Below are 17,860 nucleotides of genomic sequence, written 5' to 3' on the forward strand. Positions count from 1 at the left end.
GCTGAGGCAGGAGAATTGCTTGAACCTGGGAGGCAGAGTGCAGTGAGCCAAGATCATACCACTGCACTCTAGCCTGGGTGACAGAGCAAGACTCTGTCTCAAGAAAAAAAGAAAGGGTAATAGGACATCATAAAATGTATTCTTTACTGTTAACAGCTAGGGAATCTGGGTGAAGGGTATAAGGGAACTCCATGTACTATTGCTATAACTTTTATGTATATCTGAAATTATTTTACAAGAAACGAACAAGATACAAAGAAATACTTCCCCAGGATGTTTATTAGAACAATAGAGGGTAACTATACCATTTTTCTATTTCTTATTAGGTGCAATAAAAGGACACTGGTAACTGTAAGCTTAACAGTTAAAAGTAAGGTCATGGCAGTGGCTTACAGGGCTGATAAGTGCCCTATATACTCTCTACAAGTGCCAGTGCATGCTTGATTATGATTAACCTAATGGATAGATTTTTTGTTGTTTTTTTTTTAACCAGGGTCTTCCTTGAGATGTAATAGGCACAGAGTAAATGGCTGATTGTTAGCTTATTCCCTGGATGGGTGTAATGAGTGGGTCTGGGGCATCAGTTTCTATATCTCACCTTTACCTATCAAAGAAATTGGGACAAACCACGGTAGCAAACAAATAAAAAGAAAAAGGAGTTTTATTGTTACAAAAGAATCCTATTAATAGATTTGTAATCCACCAATTATTTTGGGAATAAAATTGTAGTAGCAAATAAATTTAAGATACAAACATAAAACTATTAAATATGTTATTTGTATTATGTAGAAATACAATTAATATTTTAGTATGTACATATTAGGAATAATGTCACTGGTGGCCACAGAGGCTAAAAAACAGAATGCAAACCTGCTGGAAAATCCTTGGTAGATAGGAGCATAGAAAACAGAATATCAAATACATTTATTGTTGGCCAGGAGAAATGGAGTACTAGGGGAAATTCTGAGTGCTTAAGTATAGTAGTAGAATGTTAAGCAGCTCACAGATAATAATATAAAGTAGGTTGGATTAACAAGAAACAGCACACCACAGTCACAATATATGGGAATTAGGAAAAGGAAATACGTAGCCATTTTTATGGAAGTCTTATAGTCCACTTAGTTAATAGATGTGTTCTGTGGTGGTAAACCACCAGCTTAGGTAATGGGATTTATTGGGGGACATCAGTGGTAGCAAATACATATGAAAAGCAAAGAAATACTAATAGGAATCTGATGAAATTAAGAGGATAAATAATGGAAGAGATATTAATGGAAGAACAAGAAAAATTGAAGAACAGTGAAAGTAGGCATTCTTGGAAAAGGAGAAAAATAGATCTGTAATAATCATTTTTGTGGGAGGAGTATAGAGCATCACTAAGTTGAACTACCAACAACAACCAGCATTTACTGAGGGCTTATTATGTACTAGGTGCTGTTCTAAAGGCTTGACTTCATTCCTCACAACCACTCCATCCATGAATATGCATTTTACATATGAGAAAATGGAGACATGAACACTTAGGTAACTTGTGAAACTGAGGTTCAAACACAAGCATTGTGACCATTGACAACAATACTGCATAGAAATGCAGGATTCCACCATGATCAGGTAGGGGAGGGAAAGGCAGTTTCAATTGTTCTTTATGTAAGGAACTCATCTACCTGGAGTTATTCACTAAGCTGATATAATTTACAGTGTGATCTGCAGAGAATGACCTTATCACACCAATCCAAAAGAAACTACTACTATAATTAAACTGTGGGCAAAATAATGTAGGATATTTTTGTAAACCGTAAAACTGAAATTAAAGTTGTTACTGATCAATTAATGAGGTGATAATTAAACAGAAACTAGCCAACCTGACTGATTGTAGAGCAATACCTAAAATTTGTTTTTGCAGTTCACATCCTTTGAGATATATTTAATTACATTTATAACACATGAATATTTAGTATAATCTTTTGTGGCAGATTGACAGGTCTTCACCATCATTGTGTAATTCCTCTTGATGTTTTTGTCGTTATTACATATATATTTGGGAGATAAGGGCTGTTTCCAAGGTGATGGGGATAAAGAGCAAACTTACAAAAAATGGTTGCCTCCTTTTGTTTGTATAAACAACCATCTCATTTCCCTCTGGAAGGTCACTAGAGGTATGATAGCTCTATTTTGAAATAGTATCTTAGTAAATAGGAGAGCAGGGTAAAGAAAGCCTCCCCTTTTTGTGTTATCTTAAGGCTTAAAACTGTGTTATAGTTTATACTAAAACATTAAGAATCATTAATTATTATAATAGCATTAAATTGAGTTTTGTCATGCTTTGCCTAGAAATAAGCATTGAAGCGAGTGACTTAGCAGCGTTATTAGATCTATTAAATAATTGGAAATTTATGTGCTTATTGTCAGCATCCTGGCTTTTTAGAATTTTAAAGTATGTTTGTGCTTCACATCTCTAGTTGCAGTTTATGTAGAATTTAGTGAACTATAATAACGTTGGATGGTGGCAATATCACAATTTAATTGACTGCATAGAATACAAAGTTCTTTGTTAATGGGAAATGGGATATACCTCATCTATTTGATATATAATTTAATAATCATACTTTTTGTTAGCAGTAGTTAAGTGATAAGAACTAAAAAGAACCAATAAACATCTGCATCTCTAAAACAGTCTTACAAGTATGCAGTGAGCATCTACTGTATACAACCACTATGTGTTCATATTTAGATTACATTTGCTATTTTGCTTTTAACATGCGAACTTAAGTGAAATACTCTAAGGAGTATTGCAAGGTAATTGCCCCTATAAATTACATAATTTGTATGGCTCTTTAATTGTTTTAGATGTAAAATGGGAGGAGGAGAGCATTGAATTGGAGTGTATTATTTCTAGGATTCTTTCTAGACCACAAGTTGAATCAGAAAACTGTGGCTCATGCCTGTAATCTCAGCATTTTGGAAGGCTCAGGTGGGAGGATTGCTTGAGGCCAGGAGATCGAGACCAGCCTGGTCACATAGTGAGACCACACCTCTACAACAACAACAAAATTAGCCAGGCCTGGTGGCAAATGTCTGTAATCCCAGCCACTCAACCAGCTGACGTGGGCAAATTGCTTGAGCCCAGGGGGTTGAGGCTGTAGTGAGCTGGATCCCACCACTGCTTTCCAGCCTGGGTGACAGAGTGAGACTCTGTCTTCAAAACAAAACAAAGCAATCAGAAACATGCAGATCTTTTGCCACATTTTGTGCAGAACAGTTACTTTTAAGATACACCATGAAAGCCTATTAAAGAAGCAGGAACTAGTTATTCCTTTCTGAGAATTAGTTATAACTTGACCAACAAATCGGTTTTTTATCCTTCATATCATCTTCAGAAGTAGAAGCAAGACATATGATCAAAGTCTTTTTAAAAATAGTGTAATATCTGGGTTTTTGTTTTATATTTTCACTCTGCACAATGCTAATCTTAACATTTGATGACAAAGAAAGAACTTAGAAGTTGTGTATGACAAAAAGGGTGACTTATGAGGTGAATCAAAAACACTTTTTACAGCCTGTCTTCCTAAAGTTTATTATTTTTGGAAATGGTTTTTTGGCAAATATTTTGTTTTGTAAATTTTACATTTCTAAAGTTGAATAAAATTAAATGTTTAGCAGGCGCTTGTTGTAATAGAAGCTATGATATTTTAACTATGTCATGAGGTATCTCTGAGGAAGTGTTTCTTTTTTGTTTTTTAATGATAAAGGATGTCAGTAATATCTCTCAAATGTCAAATTAACTTAGGGTGTGTACTTTCTTTTTCCCTATGATGACGTAGATAGGAAAATCGAATGTTCCAAACAACTCATGGAAAATCTTCCACTTCAGCGTTATTTGTACCACAAATGCAGTGAAATGCTTTTAATGGAATCCAGAGTGATAGGTGCATTATGACATGTGGGGAGATGCCTTCTTGAAATAGGTTATAAATCATGGGTTTTTTTTTTTTTGTTTTTTTTTTTTTTTTCTTTTTTTTCCTGAGATAAGAGTCTCGCTCTGTTGTGCAGGCTGGAGTGCAGTGGCATGGTCTTGGCTCACTACAACCTCCACCTTCTGGGTTCAAGCAGTTCTCCTGTCTCAGCCTCTTGAGTAGCTGGGATTACAGGTGCCCGCCACCATGCCCAGCTAATTTTTGTATTTTTAGTAGAGACAAAGTTTCACCATGTTGGCCAGGCTGGTCTTGAACTCTTGACCTCAAGTACTCTGCCCTCCCAAAGTGCTGGGATTACAGGCGTGACCACCGTGCCCTGCCAAATCATGTTTTTGAACTTGTTTTAAAAATATATATATATATATTTTTTTTAATGGAGTCTTGCTCTGTTGCCCAGGCTAGAGTGCAATGGCACAATCTCAACTCTTTGCACCCTCCAACTCCTGGGTTCCAGCGACCCCATCCTCCTGAGTTGCTGGGATTACAGACACCTGCCACCACACCCAGCTAATTTTTGTATTTTTATAGAGGTGGGGTTTCACCATCTTGTCCAGGCTGGTCTCGAACTCCTGGCCTCGTAATTTACCCACCTTGGCCTTCCAAAGTGCTGGGATTACAGGTGCCTATGCCACCGCTCCCAGCCCATATTATGTATATACTTTTTTTCTTCTTCTTCCTTTTTTTTGAGATGGAGTTTTGCTCTTGTTGTCCAGACTAGAGTGCAATGGTGTGATCTCGGCTCACCGCAACTTCCGCCTCCCAGGTTCAAGCAATTCTCCTCCCTCAGCCTCCTCAGCAGCTGGGATTACAGGCATGAGCCACCACGCCCAGCTAATTTTGTATTTTTAGTAGAGAACGGGGTTTCTCCATTTTGGGCAGGTTGGTCTCGAACTCCCAGTCTCAGGTGATCTGCCCACCTTGGCCTCCCAAAGTGCTGGGATTACAGGCGTGAGCCACCGTGCCTGCTCCTGTCTTATTATAAATAATTTTCAACCAAACTGATCTGTTTGGTTAAGCTGGAGAAGGTTTTCAGAAAATAGAGTACATTGAGATGAATTTCATGAACTGTACCCACCAAAGCCTTGTCCTGGTTAATTGAAATTTATAATGCCAATACTTTAAATTAGCATTTAGCTTTTAAGTGATGGTGGAATGGTGAGATGCATGATGTTTTTATACCAACCACTGCGTGCTCCATGTCTTTTTTGGAGTTTACACTTTTCAAAAACAGGCGGCACTTCCATGTGTTTATTTCCCCTTTATCTCGGTTTTAGTGAATGATTGGTTTCATCTTTACAAAGATTATTCTGGCTGTAGTGGGGAGAACCAGTTGAAGATATGGAAGATGTATGTGGGGAGGCCAGAGTATCGTGGCAGTCCGCCTCAGAGATGCAGTGGCCGGGGTTTGGGCTAAGGTGTTATCGGTGGAGACGGAGAGAATTCACGGTATTTGAGAGCCACTCCAGCCTCCATTATTTCTAATTCTGTGTCCTCTACCCTTCTCTGTCGTCTCTCCACTGCCTCCCAGTCCCTTCCACTGTGCCCCCTGTATTGCCTACTTTCAGACCAACAGCCTTTTGTATCAGCCTTTTCTGGAATGTTCCAGTAATTACTTACCCTAACCAAAACCTTAGGGTAGTTTTGTTCTCATACCACATGCACCTCCAAGACAGGAGGTGGGATTACTTTCCCTCCTCGTGTCATTCAGTACCACTGTTCCACTCTTTCTTGTAAGCCCTTTCTTTTTTGAAATCACATCATCAGTCTTCACTACCTCATCTTCCTCTTGGCAACCTTCAGGTCCCCTTCCCTGTATCCCTCTCCCTGCATGTGAAGACCAGCAGCCAGTTCCTGGTCTGTCTCTCTGTCTCCATACAATCATTATTCCCTGTATTTTCTCTCCATCCACAGACACCACTCCTGTTTTTACATCCTTTATCCAGTTTGGATTCGCTGGCCTGGCATTATAGTCACTCACTCGTGAATACCCTTAACTGCTTACTCCTTCATTCTTCCATGACCAGCTGAGCATCCTGCACTGGGCAGCAGGGTTGCTGTTCCTCTGATAACCTCTTCTCCTCCCTTTTCCTCAGTGACTCCTTCCTGTCTTCACATGTCCCGTGTTCCTGCTCCAGCTGACACTACTTCTGAATGTCCCTCTTCTCTACACCACCAGGGCTCTAGATCTGATCACCATGACTTTTAGTTTTATTTCCTCTAATTCATTGTCCAAGCTATAGCCTGAATGATCTTTCAAAAATAGACAGTGTGGCTCACGCCTGTAATCCCAGCACTTGGGGAGGCCGAGGTGGGCGGAGGTCAGGAGTTCAAGACCAGCCTGGCCAACATGGTGAAACCGTGTCTCTACTAAAAATACAAAATATTAGCCAGGCATGGTGGTGTACACCTGTAATCCCAGCTACTCAGGAGGTTGAGGTGAGAGAATCATTGGAATCCAGGCAGTGGAGGTTGTAGTGAGCCAAGACTATGCTGTTGTACTCCAGCCTGGGTGAGAGAGTGAGACTCCACCAAAAAAAAAAAAAAAAAAAAGACAGCAGACAATGGCACTCTGCTGGTGGAACCCATTCATGTTTCCCACTCCTGTCCCTGTTCTTCAAGAACCAGCCTCCCCTTCTCTCTGCTCCATCCACACTGGTTTCAAACCGGCTCAGCTCTTTCTCACCTCAGGGTTTTTTTGTTTTTGTTTTTTTAAATATGATATTCCTTCTAGAATATTCCCACACACCCATCATTAGCATGCCTAACTAATTCCTGCTCACCCTTCCAGTCTTTGCTCAAGATCACCTCCTCAGAGAGGTCCTTCTTTCTGCTGACAAGTAAAGAATAATGAGAATTCAGAAGAGGCTGTAGAAATTGGCTGGGCGTGATGGCTCATGCCTATAATCCCAGCACTTTGGGAGACTGAGGCGGGCGGATCACTTGAGGTCAGAAGTTCGAGACCAGCCTGGCCAACATGGTGAAACCCCATCTCTACTACAAATACAAAAATTAGCCAGGTGTAGTGGTGGGCGCCTGTAATCCCAGCTACTTGGGAGGCTGAGGTAGGAGAATTGCGTGATCCTGGGAGGCAGAGGCTGCAGTGAGCCAAGATTATACTTCTGTACTCTAGCCTGGGCAACAGAGTGACTTTGTCTCAAAAAGAAAAAAAAAGAAAAGAAAAGAAATTGCTGAAGATTTGTGACTTTTCACAATACAGTTTTAGTAACCAGATTATAGGAGGTTATGGGGAAAGGTGTACGGTAAGAAAATAGCTACAGAGAACTTGTTCTAGAATCTGTCAGAGAAAAGAAGAGACATGGAGCTGTGGAGTTCTGCATGTGTTTGAAAGCAGAGGCGAGGCTCCAGTGTAGACTGAAAGCTGGAGAACAGGGAATTTAAAAGGATTAACTAAGAAGCAGAGAGGGCATGAGATGTGAGTAAGGGAAAGAGCATGGCTGATGAGGTAAGCAAATAAGAGGACTTGGGCTTATGGCTTCGATTTTGGTAAAGAGAAGAAGTCATCTGCTGAGAGTATGGGGCAGGCTTCTAATTAATGTAAGTTTGGTGCACTTGAGTCCTTGGTCGATTTAAGGGCAAATTATAAAATCTTTGTTTACGTTAGTGTTGCTGCTAAACACCTCTAGCGTTGTGTCTTTGAATAGTTTATGAAATACAGAGTTTTTTGCATAATTTAAAATATTCTAGTGTTTTCACAGTGCTAAGACATTTTGATAATATTGTCTCTGTCTTGGAAGGAGCAGATTTTACTTGTGCCTCAGGATATTATGTCATTTATCGCTTCACTTTTGGTCTATTTTTCTTTTTATTCCCACACTTAATTTGATTTGTTAGCTTTTATTGTTACTTAAAGGAAAAAATCTTAAAAAGTTCTAACCTCAAACAGAGGTATGTGAGCAGAATACTCACTTTATAATATTAGAAATAGCCATGTTAGAAATTAAATGTCTGTGGCCGGATGTGGTGACTCATGCCTGTAATCTCAGCACTTTGGGAGGCCAAGGTGGGAGGATTGCTTGAGCCCAGAAATTCCAGACCAGCTCTGGCAACATAGTGAGAACCTGTCTCTCCAAAATAAACAAATAAATGAATAAATCTGGAGGTGGTAGCTTGTACCAGCTACACGGGAGGCTGAGGTGGGAGGATCACTTGAGCCTGGGAGGGCAAGGCTCAGTGAGCCATGATCATGCCACTGCACTCCAGCCTGGGTGACAGAGTGAGGCCCTGTCTCAAAAAAACTAACAAAGGGCTGGGTGCGGTGGCTCACGCCTGTAATCATAGCACTTTGGGAGGCTGAGGCAGGTGGATCACCTGAGGGCAGGAGTTCGAGACCAGCCTGGCCAACATAGAGAAACCCCGTCTCTACTAAAAATACAAAAATTACCCGGTCTTGGTGGCATGTGCCTGTAATCTCAGCCACTCGGGAGGCTGAGGCAGGAGGATCACTTGAACCTGGGAGACAGAGGTTGCAGTGAGCCAAGAATATGCCTTTGCACTCCAGCTGGGCAACAAGAGCAAAACTCCATCTCAAAGAAACAAAAAAACCACAAAGAAATTAACCATCTAAATACATCTGAAATAAAAGGGCTTTGTAACCACAGAATTATAGATGTAGCAGAGATATTTGACCTTGTTAGTTCAGGTCTCTCTTTTTCAGATGAGGAAGAGAGATTATCTGAAACACATTGTAAAATTTGGTGTTGTAGTTGAAGTCTGTGAATCTACAACCAGAGAAATAGAAATTAGTATCCACCTGTTAACTAAAATGCAGTTTTGAAAAAACAGCTACTATTTATTGTGTGCCTACCAGTGAGAGGTCTGAAGTGGCTGTTGATTGCATATTATAATGACAGAAAATGAGCACATTTCACTTGAAAAAAAATTTCAGAGCGGACGTAGTGACTCGTGCCTGTAATCCCAGTATTTTGGAAGGCCGTGGCGGGCCAGTCATCTGAGGTCAGGAGTTTGCAACCAGCCTGGCCAACATAGTGAAACACCATCTCTACTAAAAATGCAAAAATTAGCTGGGCCTGGTGGCAGGCGCCTGTAATTTCCGCTACTCAGGAGGCTGAGACATGAGAATCACTTGAACCCAGGAGGTGGACGGAGGTTGCAACGAGCTAACATCGCACCACTGCACTCCAGCCTGGTCCACAGAGTGAGACGCTGTCTCAAAAAAAAAAAAAAAAAATTAAAGTACCGTATGTATATACGGTAAAAAGTCCAAATGGATTTGTGGTGAAAAACAAGCCTCCCTTTCATCCCTGTTCCTTAGCTACTCTGTTCCTCTTAAGCATTTGTCCAGAGATACTCTTTGCATGTATTTAAAAACATACATGTATAGTTATTTTTTTCTTAAAAAAAGATAGCACACTGTATACACTATTCTATGTTTTCTTGAAGATAGTTTCAAATCAATACGTATAGAGATGACTTTTTTTAAAGAAGGGGCACTACATTTTTACATTCTACAGAATATATATTTATTTGTTATACTTTAAGGATACCTTTGCTGGGTGTAAAACTGGGGGACATTTCCTTTTTTTAGTACTTGGACCACATTGCTGTGCAGTCTTCTGTATCTGTGTTGCTTTTGAGAAATTAGGCTGACCTGAGTTTTTTTCCTTTCTTATACATGATTTCTTATTTCTTTCTTTTTTTTTTTTTTTTTGAGATGGAGTCTCGCTCTATTGTGTAGGCTGAAGTGCAGTGGCGTGATCTCAGCTCACTGCAACCTCTGCCTCCCAGGTTCAAGCAATTCTTCTGCCTCAGTCTCCCGAGTTGCTGGGACTACAGGTGTGTACCATCACACCCGGCTAATTTTTGTATTTTTAGTTGAGACGGGGTTTCACCATGTTGGTCAGACTGGTCTCAAACTCCTGACCTCATGATCCACGCCCCTCGGCCTCCCAAAGTGCTGGGATTACAGGCATGAGCCACTGCGCCTGGCCCATGATTTTTTTATTTCTAACTTAATACCTCCACACTTTCTTTTCGGTCTTTTTCTTTTCCTTTTCCTTTTCTCTTCTCTTCTCTTCCTTTTTTTTTTTTTTTAGAACAGCATTTTGCTCTGTCGTCCAGCCTGGAGTGCAGTGGCAAAATCATGGGTCAGTGTAGCTTGGAAGGCTTGGGCTCAAGCAATCTCCCCCTGCCTCAGACTCCTGAGTAGCTGGGACTACAGGCGCTGGCCATCATGCCTGGCTAATTAAAAACATTTTTTTTTTGTAGACTGGGTCTCACACTGTTGCCCAGGCTGGTTTCAAACTCCGGGCTTCAAGCAGTGCTCCTGCCTGGGCCTTCCAAAGTGCTGGGCTTACAAGCGTGAGCCACCATGCCTGGCCATAATTCTTTCTTTAGCCTTAAAGTTCTATAAACATAATCAATCCACAAATTCCAAGTTTTATTTATTTTGACAGGTTTTATCCTATTATATATCTTTGAATGTACATTTGTTCTTTTTGCTTTGTGAGCCTCTTGGAGAGTTACATATTCTTTCTACCCCGATTCCTCCTCTGTATCTGTTGTCTTCTCAGTAAATTGGTTTTATATTGTTAGTCTTATCTGTTCCATTTTATATGATTTCTCTGGTCCTTATCTTTCTTTTTAGTCACGTTTATTCTATTTTTGGTTGCTTCTTAATGTGGCTTTTATCTCAGTAATGTTATTTTTCTCTCCATTTTTTTCTGAGTTCTATCAGCTTGACTTTCATTTCCTTCTGTTGTTGTATAATCTTGTCTTTGAACCTTTGTTTTTCTTCTTTGAGCTCTTTTTTTTTTTTAAGAGGGGTCACATTTCCTATGGTTGCCTTTGAGACTTTGGAGAACTATTTATCTGAACTCTTCCTGTGTTTCTTTGAGTAGTTCTTGTGTTATATGCTGCTAATTTACCTCTTTCTGAGTTGTTTTTTTTTTTTCCAAATTGTATGCAGACATCTAGTATTGGTTGTTTTCTGAGTGTTGTTTATGTTGAAATAGGGCGGGAGGATGGGTGAAGCAGGCTACAGCCTTTTTTTTTTTTTTGACTTATTACTTAGTCATTTCTCACCAAATCTGTTATTTAGTTTGAAAGGGTAGGCTGGTTCTTCATGTCAGAGTCTATCACGAAATGCTACCTCCACTCTACATCTGCCCCTTCAATCACCCTTGACTGAAGAGTTGCGTGTGCACAGTGGATCTGGCATAGTAACAAGGATTCTTTGGTTCAGCCAGTCCACCTTTCTCTGGTATCAACCCATGGTTCAAAGAGACGTTCTCTACTTCTCCTATGGCCTATACTTCCATCTAGATTCTCCGCTTGGATGCAGGCATCAGTAGAATCACTGTATCTCTTATTCAGAATTATGTATCTGTGTATCGCTGGAAGCCTGAGAAGGCCTGTGATGGCTTTCCGCACATTCCCTTTCGCCACTTAGTACTGGCAGACAGGTTTCAGCTTATGATTTAGAGTCACGATGGCTTCCTTGTTTCAGTTATGTAGTGAAGTTGCAAATTTCTACTCATGACTCATTATGTAGTTGACAAAATGTACTGTATTTTCTATCACCTATCATCTTCGTCAGAGGCCCTCTACCCTTAGTAGTGGATGGTGGGAAGAAAAACGTGAGTAAACAGGATCCTGGCCTCGGTTGGTTTAAACAGTCTCTTTGGGGTAATGTGTTTCAGTTTTCTTCTATCCCCAGCTTCCACTGAGGTGAGGTCTGGGAGCAGTGAGGGGGGCCTTTGGGAATGATGGTCAGATCTGCCTTGCAGTGCTGGTGTGGGGAGAACGTAGACTCACACGCAGTCCCCCTAAGGCTTTGCTACGAGGGCCTGGGTTGGTAATCACTGAGTAATGACTCTCTCTGTTTAGGCTTTGAAAGCCTTGAGGAGGCTTCTGCTGTCCTTAGATCTACTACGGTCAGCCCTCTGTATCAATGGGCTCCGCATCTGTGGCTCCAACCAACTGCAGATATTTGGGGTGGGGGAGCGGGGAGGGAAAGATTTGGATCTGTACTGAATAGTACAGCCTTTTTTTCCCCCGCCTTTATTCCCTAAACAATAGAGTATAACAACGATTTAGATAGCATTTACATTGTATTAGATATTATAATTCAAAGATATTACAGGTAATCTAGAGATGATTCAAAGTATATGGAAGAATGTGCATGGGTTAGATGCAAATACTACCCCATTTTCTATCAGGGACTTGAACATCCCCGGATTTTGGTATCTGCAGGGCGGGGCAGGAGTGGTGCTCCTGGAACCCGTCTCCCATGGATTCCAAGGATCAACTGTATTTGCCTGCAGTCATGGTGTTCCCCATACTGTGTGGTCTTCATCCTGACCCAGACCTTCACTGGTCAGAGCTTCTGGATTCCTATCATGATGTACTTGGGTTATTTGCCCAGCCCCTCCCTCCAGCCATGCTGTGCTGTTGCTGCCACGCCATATTCAGAATGCCACAAAACTGAGCCCTGGGCTTCGCTGCAAGCCTGCAGCCTCCCTTACACTGTGTCCCAGAAGCAGACCTCTCACCTGGACATTTTTAGGGCACCTGATACATGTCAGAATGTTTTCAGCCATCTTTGTCCACTGCCACCCCCGACCTGTCCCCGAGGGTCCAGCAGAAGAGGAAATAGTGAGGTCTCTGATAATCTGATTTTAATGAGTATCTTTTGAGAGAAATAAGTGATAGTGGGGGAATTGTTAGGGATCATATATCATGGTTCTGCTGCAGGTTTCTTTGGAAACTTGAGCAAGCTTAAGTATCCCCTTGTTAGGTTGTCTACCATATAATAATGTCATCTGTAAGCCTCTCGTATTAAAGAGTTAGGGAATAAGCATCAGTGAGTGACAGGAAGAAAACCATGGTACTTTCATTTTAAATTAGCTATGATTTTTAAATTTCCATTACTTTTATATTTATTTGGAAATTATTTTTTTTTCTTTTAAGAGTATCCCTGTTTTGAAAGATTATGGGTCTTTTTTTGCATATTCATGAAAGATGACTGGATGAAGTCAGTCATTTATGATTGACAGAAATATGACAGAAGTTTGCAAAGTTTGAATGGACTTTTGATATTCAACACCAAAGAATTTTGTCTAATTAAAGCTTCTGTTTAATTAAGATAACAATGCATAGTCCTTCATTAAAATTAACAGAGAAAAAGTTCTTCCTTGGTCCTTGGAGAGGATATTATATGCAAGCCCTGTTGTGTGGGTTGCAAGATGTCACTGGAATTTATATGCATTACTTGTCTAATTGCAGTAAATGTAGCATGTCCAGATAGGTTTCGAGTTAGAAGGCTGTTTGTTACTTACGGAAATCACTTGAAGCCTCAGTACCCAGAGGCAGCTGTTCACAGGTCCTTCACCTCTCCCCAGAGATGACTGGGAAGACGCTGTTGTTGGACCCTGTCTTTCATAGCTGGAGCAGTAAACATGACAGGTTGTTTGGGAGCCATCTGTTTAAAATGGCTGCTGCTTTGTATGCAGCAATGAACTTGAGATCAGTTTTCTGTCTTTCTTCATGGTAATGGTCTTATTTGGTGTCACAACAGGTGGAAGTTGATGGGTCGAAACTAAATGTGACCAGCACGTGGAACCTGGCTTTGCCCTTATTGTCTGTCAGCGTTGATGGCACTCAGAGGACTGTCCAGGTGAGTGTTGTAAGGATTTCCTTAGAAGGCCTCCTCCAGTCCAGAATCCTCGTCAGCACCTGTGTAGCTAGTACTTATAGCTATAGGAGGGAAAAGCTGTATTTTATTCACTTTATACTTTTTATCGTCGAAAACTTTTTCTTTTCTTATTTTAGAGGGTCTTAAGTGTTAACCTGAGCAATTAATGTTTTCTTTTTTCAGACAATCCAAAAAGGTTCATGTATTGTACTTTGTTGTAAACAAGGAATTCTGCATGCTTTTCTAAAAATACTCAGTTAGCTGGGGGTTTTTTTTTTCCCCCTCTGTGGGTTTTTAGTTGTAAAATACAACTTACTTTGTTACCTTTCTTTCCTGTGCAGTTGAAATTACGTAGTGTTAGGCTAGTAAAACACATGTTATTCAGGTTGACTTTCCAAGGCTCACTGATGTCCTTTAAAAATTTAGTAATCTTAACTTATTAATCTTTCTTTTCACCTCAATATAAAATGTCCTGCCTTGAGGAGATGCCTTGGAACCCAGAGTCGATAGAATGTTTTTTGTAACCTGTGACTTCCATTTTAAAGTAGAAAAGTTATGAAAAGAGATTCTGCCAAAATCCTTCACCTTGCCTCATATTTGAGGTTTAGTGTTTTAGAAAAACAAAAAATCATGGAACATGTGGCTATCACAGGCTAATAAAAATCTAGTCCCACCCATAGCATTAAATGCTCGTTCTTTGTTCTTTTTTATGAAAATGATCTTAACTTGATTTTATACAGGAAACTGGTTTTAAAAACCTTGAGAAATCAGGATAATCACAGATAAGACTACTTACTCCATACCTGATTCTTGTCTACCTCTATGAGAGACTGGGGCAGAGGATTTCGGAATCCACAGAAAATATTTGATGATTCAACTGATTTCTAAGTCAGCTTCAGTTGATGTATATTAGCTCTGTGGTTCCAAGTAATCTTGAACTCTTGGTAATAAGCCCTGTATTTTAACTTTGGTTTTGTGACTTGTCCCCGTATATTTTTTCTCATTTTTTTATTTTCTAACTCCTGTCTTTTCTCGTATTTTATAACATATTATATAACTTTATATAATATTATATCAGTATAAATTATGAGGTGAAATATTTTAAGACCCTTGAAAAAAATGTCACTACATAATTTCACATTACTGAGATCCATGTATTATTGTGTCTTTAAAAACTGTGGTGCCTGGGTGCGTTGGCTCACGCCTGTAATCCCAGCACTTTGGGAGGCCAAGGCAGACAGATCACCTGAGGTCAAGAGTTCCAAACTAGCCTGGCCAACATGGTGAAACCCCGTCTCCACTAAAAATACAAAAATTAGCCAGATGTGGTGGCAGGCATCTGTATTTCCAGCCCCTCGGGAGGCTAGGGCAGGAGAATTGCTTGAACCTGGGAGGTGGAGGTTGCGATGAGCCAGGATCACGCCATTGCACTGCAGCCTGGGCAACAGAACAAGACTCTGTCTTAAAAACAAACAAAACAAAAACAAACAAACAACAAAAAAAACTGGCTTTGTTATATTGGTTTATGTTTGATAGACTCTATAGTGCATTGAATGTGTTATGGCTCAGGTATTTGTCAGAGGGACATAGTGTTAACTCTCAGTAGTCAGAAGAAAGAGGTACAAACTCCTGTTATGCAGATTTTTTCTATTGTGATACTTTTTTTTTTTTTTTTTTTGAGACGGAGTCTCGCTCTCTCACCCGGGCTGGAGTGCAGTGGCCGGATCTCAGCTCACTGCAAGCTCCGCCTCCCGGGTTTACGCCATTCTCCTGCCTCAACCTCCCGAGTAGCTGGGACTACAGGCGCCCGCCACCTCGCCCGGCTAGTTTTTTGTATTTTTTAGTAGAGACGGGGTTTCACAGTGTTAGGCAGGATGGTCTCGATCTCCTGACCTCACGTGATCCGCCCGTCTCGGCCTCCCAAAGTGCTGGGATTACAGGCTTGAGCCACCGCGCCCAGCCTGTTGTGATACTTTCATCATCCTTTTCAGTGACTGTGCAGATAGTTGCCTTGGTGGCACTTTTACATGTAGAATTTATAGCTAGATTAATATGGATATATATGTAGAATAATCAAAAATATTTTCCCTAGTGTAGAGATCATGTTCGGTAAATCCCTTTTAAATCTTGTACGTACTTTGCTACAAAAAGAATTAATGTGTCTGAAATAAGTGACCCCTTAAAGGCAGATCCCTTGACTCTTAGGAAGTGGTCATTGCATCAAGTTAAGTACTCTCTAATTGGAAGGAAATAAACTCAGAGAGGTAAATGGTATACTAGGAATAAAAGTCATTCACCTAAAAAAAAAAAAAAGGTAAGGAGAGTTTTTCCTTATGAAAGGGGGTAGATTTTATTTACTTTCTGTAGGCATTAGCATTGTGTTGACTCTTTCCAAAAATGTAATGTGGCCCCTGTGAAAATAATAACAATTATAGTAATAATAAATAACACACAGTGCTTACTGTGTATCAGGTGTAGTTTTAAGCATAGTACAGATATGAACTTCTTTGATCCTCACAATTGTATGAAGTAGATGCTATTTATAATTTTATAAATGAGACAATTGAGGCTCAGAGAAAGTAAGTGACTTACTCAAGGTCACCAGCTAATAAGAGGTAAAGCCATGATTATTATTATTATTTTTTTAATGAGACAGGATCTCGCTCTGTCACCCAGGCTGGAGTTCAGTGGCACAATCTGGGCTCACCGCAGCTTTGACCTCCCAGGCGACGCACCCCCAACCCCCCACCTCGGCCTAGAGCCATGATTTAAATCTGAGCAGTCTTGCTGTAGGTAGGATCCTTGCTATCAAGCATTGCAAGATGCTGAGGCCAGCTGTGTAACTTCCTGGGCATCACAAAGCTAGGAAGAAGCAGAGCAGAAACTTTATCCATGGCAGTCACGTGTGCTTCCCCCCACTAGGCTATAGTACTTTGCGATTTTTCCTATCAAATTGTTCTTCAAATTATAATTACCTGTCATTCATGCTTTAAACCAGAGATGCTTAAATTTTAATGTGCTTTAGAATCAACTAGAAGCCTTGTGGAAACTCAAGTTGTTGGACCCACACATAGCTTACTCTGATTTAGTAGGTCTGGGCTAGGTCTGCATTTCTGGCAAGCCCCCAGGTCATGCTGATGCTGCTGGTCTGGACCACAGTTGGACGCCTTCTGCTTTAAAGCTTTGCAATCAGAAAATGAGCTGAGGAGTGGGTAGAAGCGGAGTCACACGAGCCTTATTAAAGACATAGGACAGGCTCTACTTGATCCCTAAGTCAGTAGGGACCCGTGGAAGAGCTTTCAGTAAGAAAGTGATGATTGAACAGAATTGTAGTTTACGACGTGCTTTTGGTTTTTGGCTGCTTTGTGGAGAGTGGCTTGAAGAAGGATGAGGTGAAGATTAGAGGCAAAGAGAGAGGTCAGCAGATGTTAGGGATTTGGAGGTGAGAAGTCTCAGCCCCTGCGGCGATGAGGGCACTGTGTGCAGAAGAGACCTGCAAGCGTGACGGGGGAAAGAACTGGTGGCTTTACAGTGGTCCGCTGATTTCTCTTCTGGCCACCGTTAGCATAGGCAAATCTCCACATTCTATTCCTGACTCCCCCTTTCCTCTCTCTGCTTGCTTCCTGGGCCACGTCGCTCCAGGAGTTCCAGCCTAACACCTCCAAGCAGATAGCTATGAAATGCAATTATGAGTGTTTGTGTATCTCTTTGCAATTGTTTATAGTAAATTCTGAGAAATAAGGAATGAGTATTACCAAAGGTATTTTTCAAGTGATTTTACAGTAATCACTTGAAATTGATTACTGTAGTAATTGATTATTATAGTAATTGTAGCTATTTTAAAATAATAACTACAGTTCTTTTTTCTCTGGATTTTTGAGGATACATATAAACTTTATATTCTTAAATATTATTAAATATTACTATTTATCGTTAACTTGTATCATTAAATTTTATTATTAAACCTCATTTAATATAAAATAATATTTATTACTATTATTATTATTTATTTATTATTATTTTTTTTTCAGATGGAGTTTCACTCTTTTTGCCCAGACTGGAGTGCAATGGCGAGATCTTGGCTCACTGCAACCTCCGCCTCCTGGGTTCAAGTGATTCTCCTGCCTCAGCCTCCTGAGTAGCTGGGATTACAGGCATGAGCCACTGTGTTGGTCTTGCACAGTTTACATGCAAATACTATGCCATTTTCTAT

At 40.4% G+C, this 17,860-nt stretch overlaps 1 protein-coding gene across 3 annotated transcripts in view; it reads left to right on the forward strand.

Annotated features, from left to right (window-relative positions):
* Nucleotides 1–17,860, forward strand: part of PCCA (propionyl CoA carboxylase, alpha polypeptide) — a 478,059-nt gene that overhangs the window by 355,552 nt on the left and 104,647 nt on the right. For all 3 annotated transcript variants that reach the window (XM_011933842.1, XM_011933840.1, XM_011933841.1), the window contains one exon: nt 13,531–13,629. In XM_011933842.1, coding sequence (XP_011789232.1) covers nt 13,531–13,629 — 99 coding nt within the window. The remainder of the gene's footprint in view (nt 1–13,530; nt 13,630–17,860) is intronic.

This window comes from Colobus angolensis, unplaced genomic scaffold (genome assembly GCF_000951035.1).
Source record: "Colobus angolensis palliatus isolate OR3802 unplaced genomic scaffold, Cang.pa_1.0 Scaffold13, whole genome shotgun sequence".
Lineage (NCBI taxonomy): Eukaryota > Metazoa > Chordata > Mammalia > Primates > Cercopithecidae > Colobus > Colobus angolensis.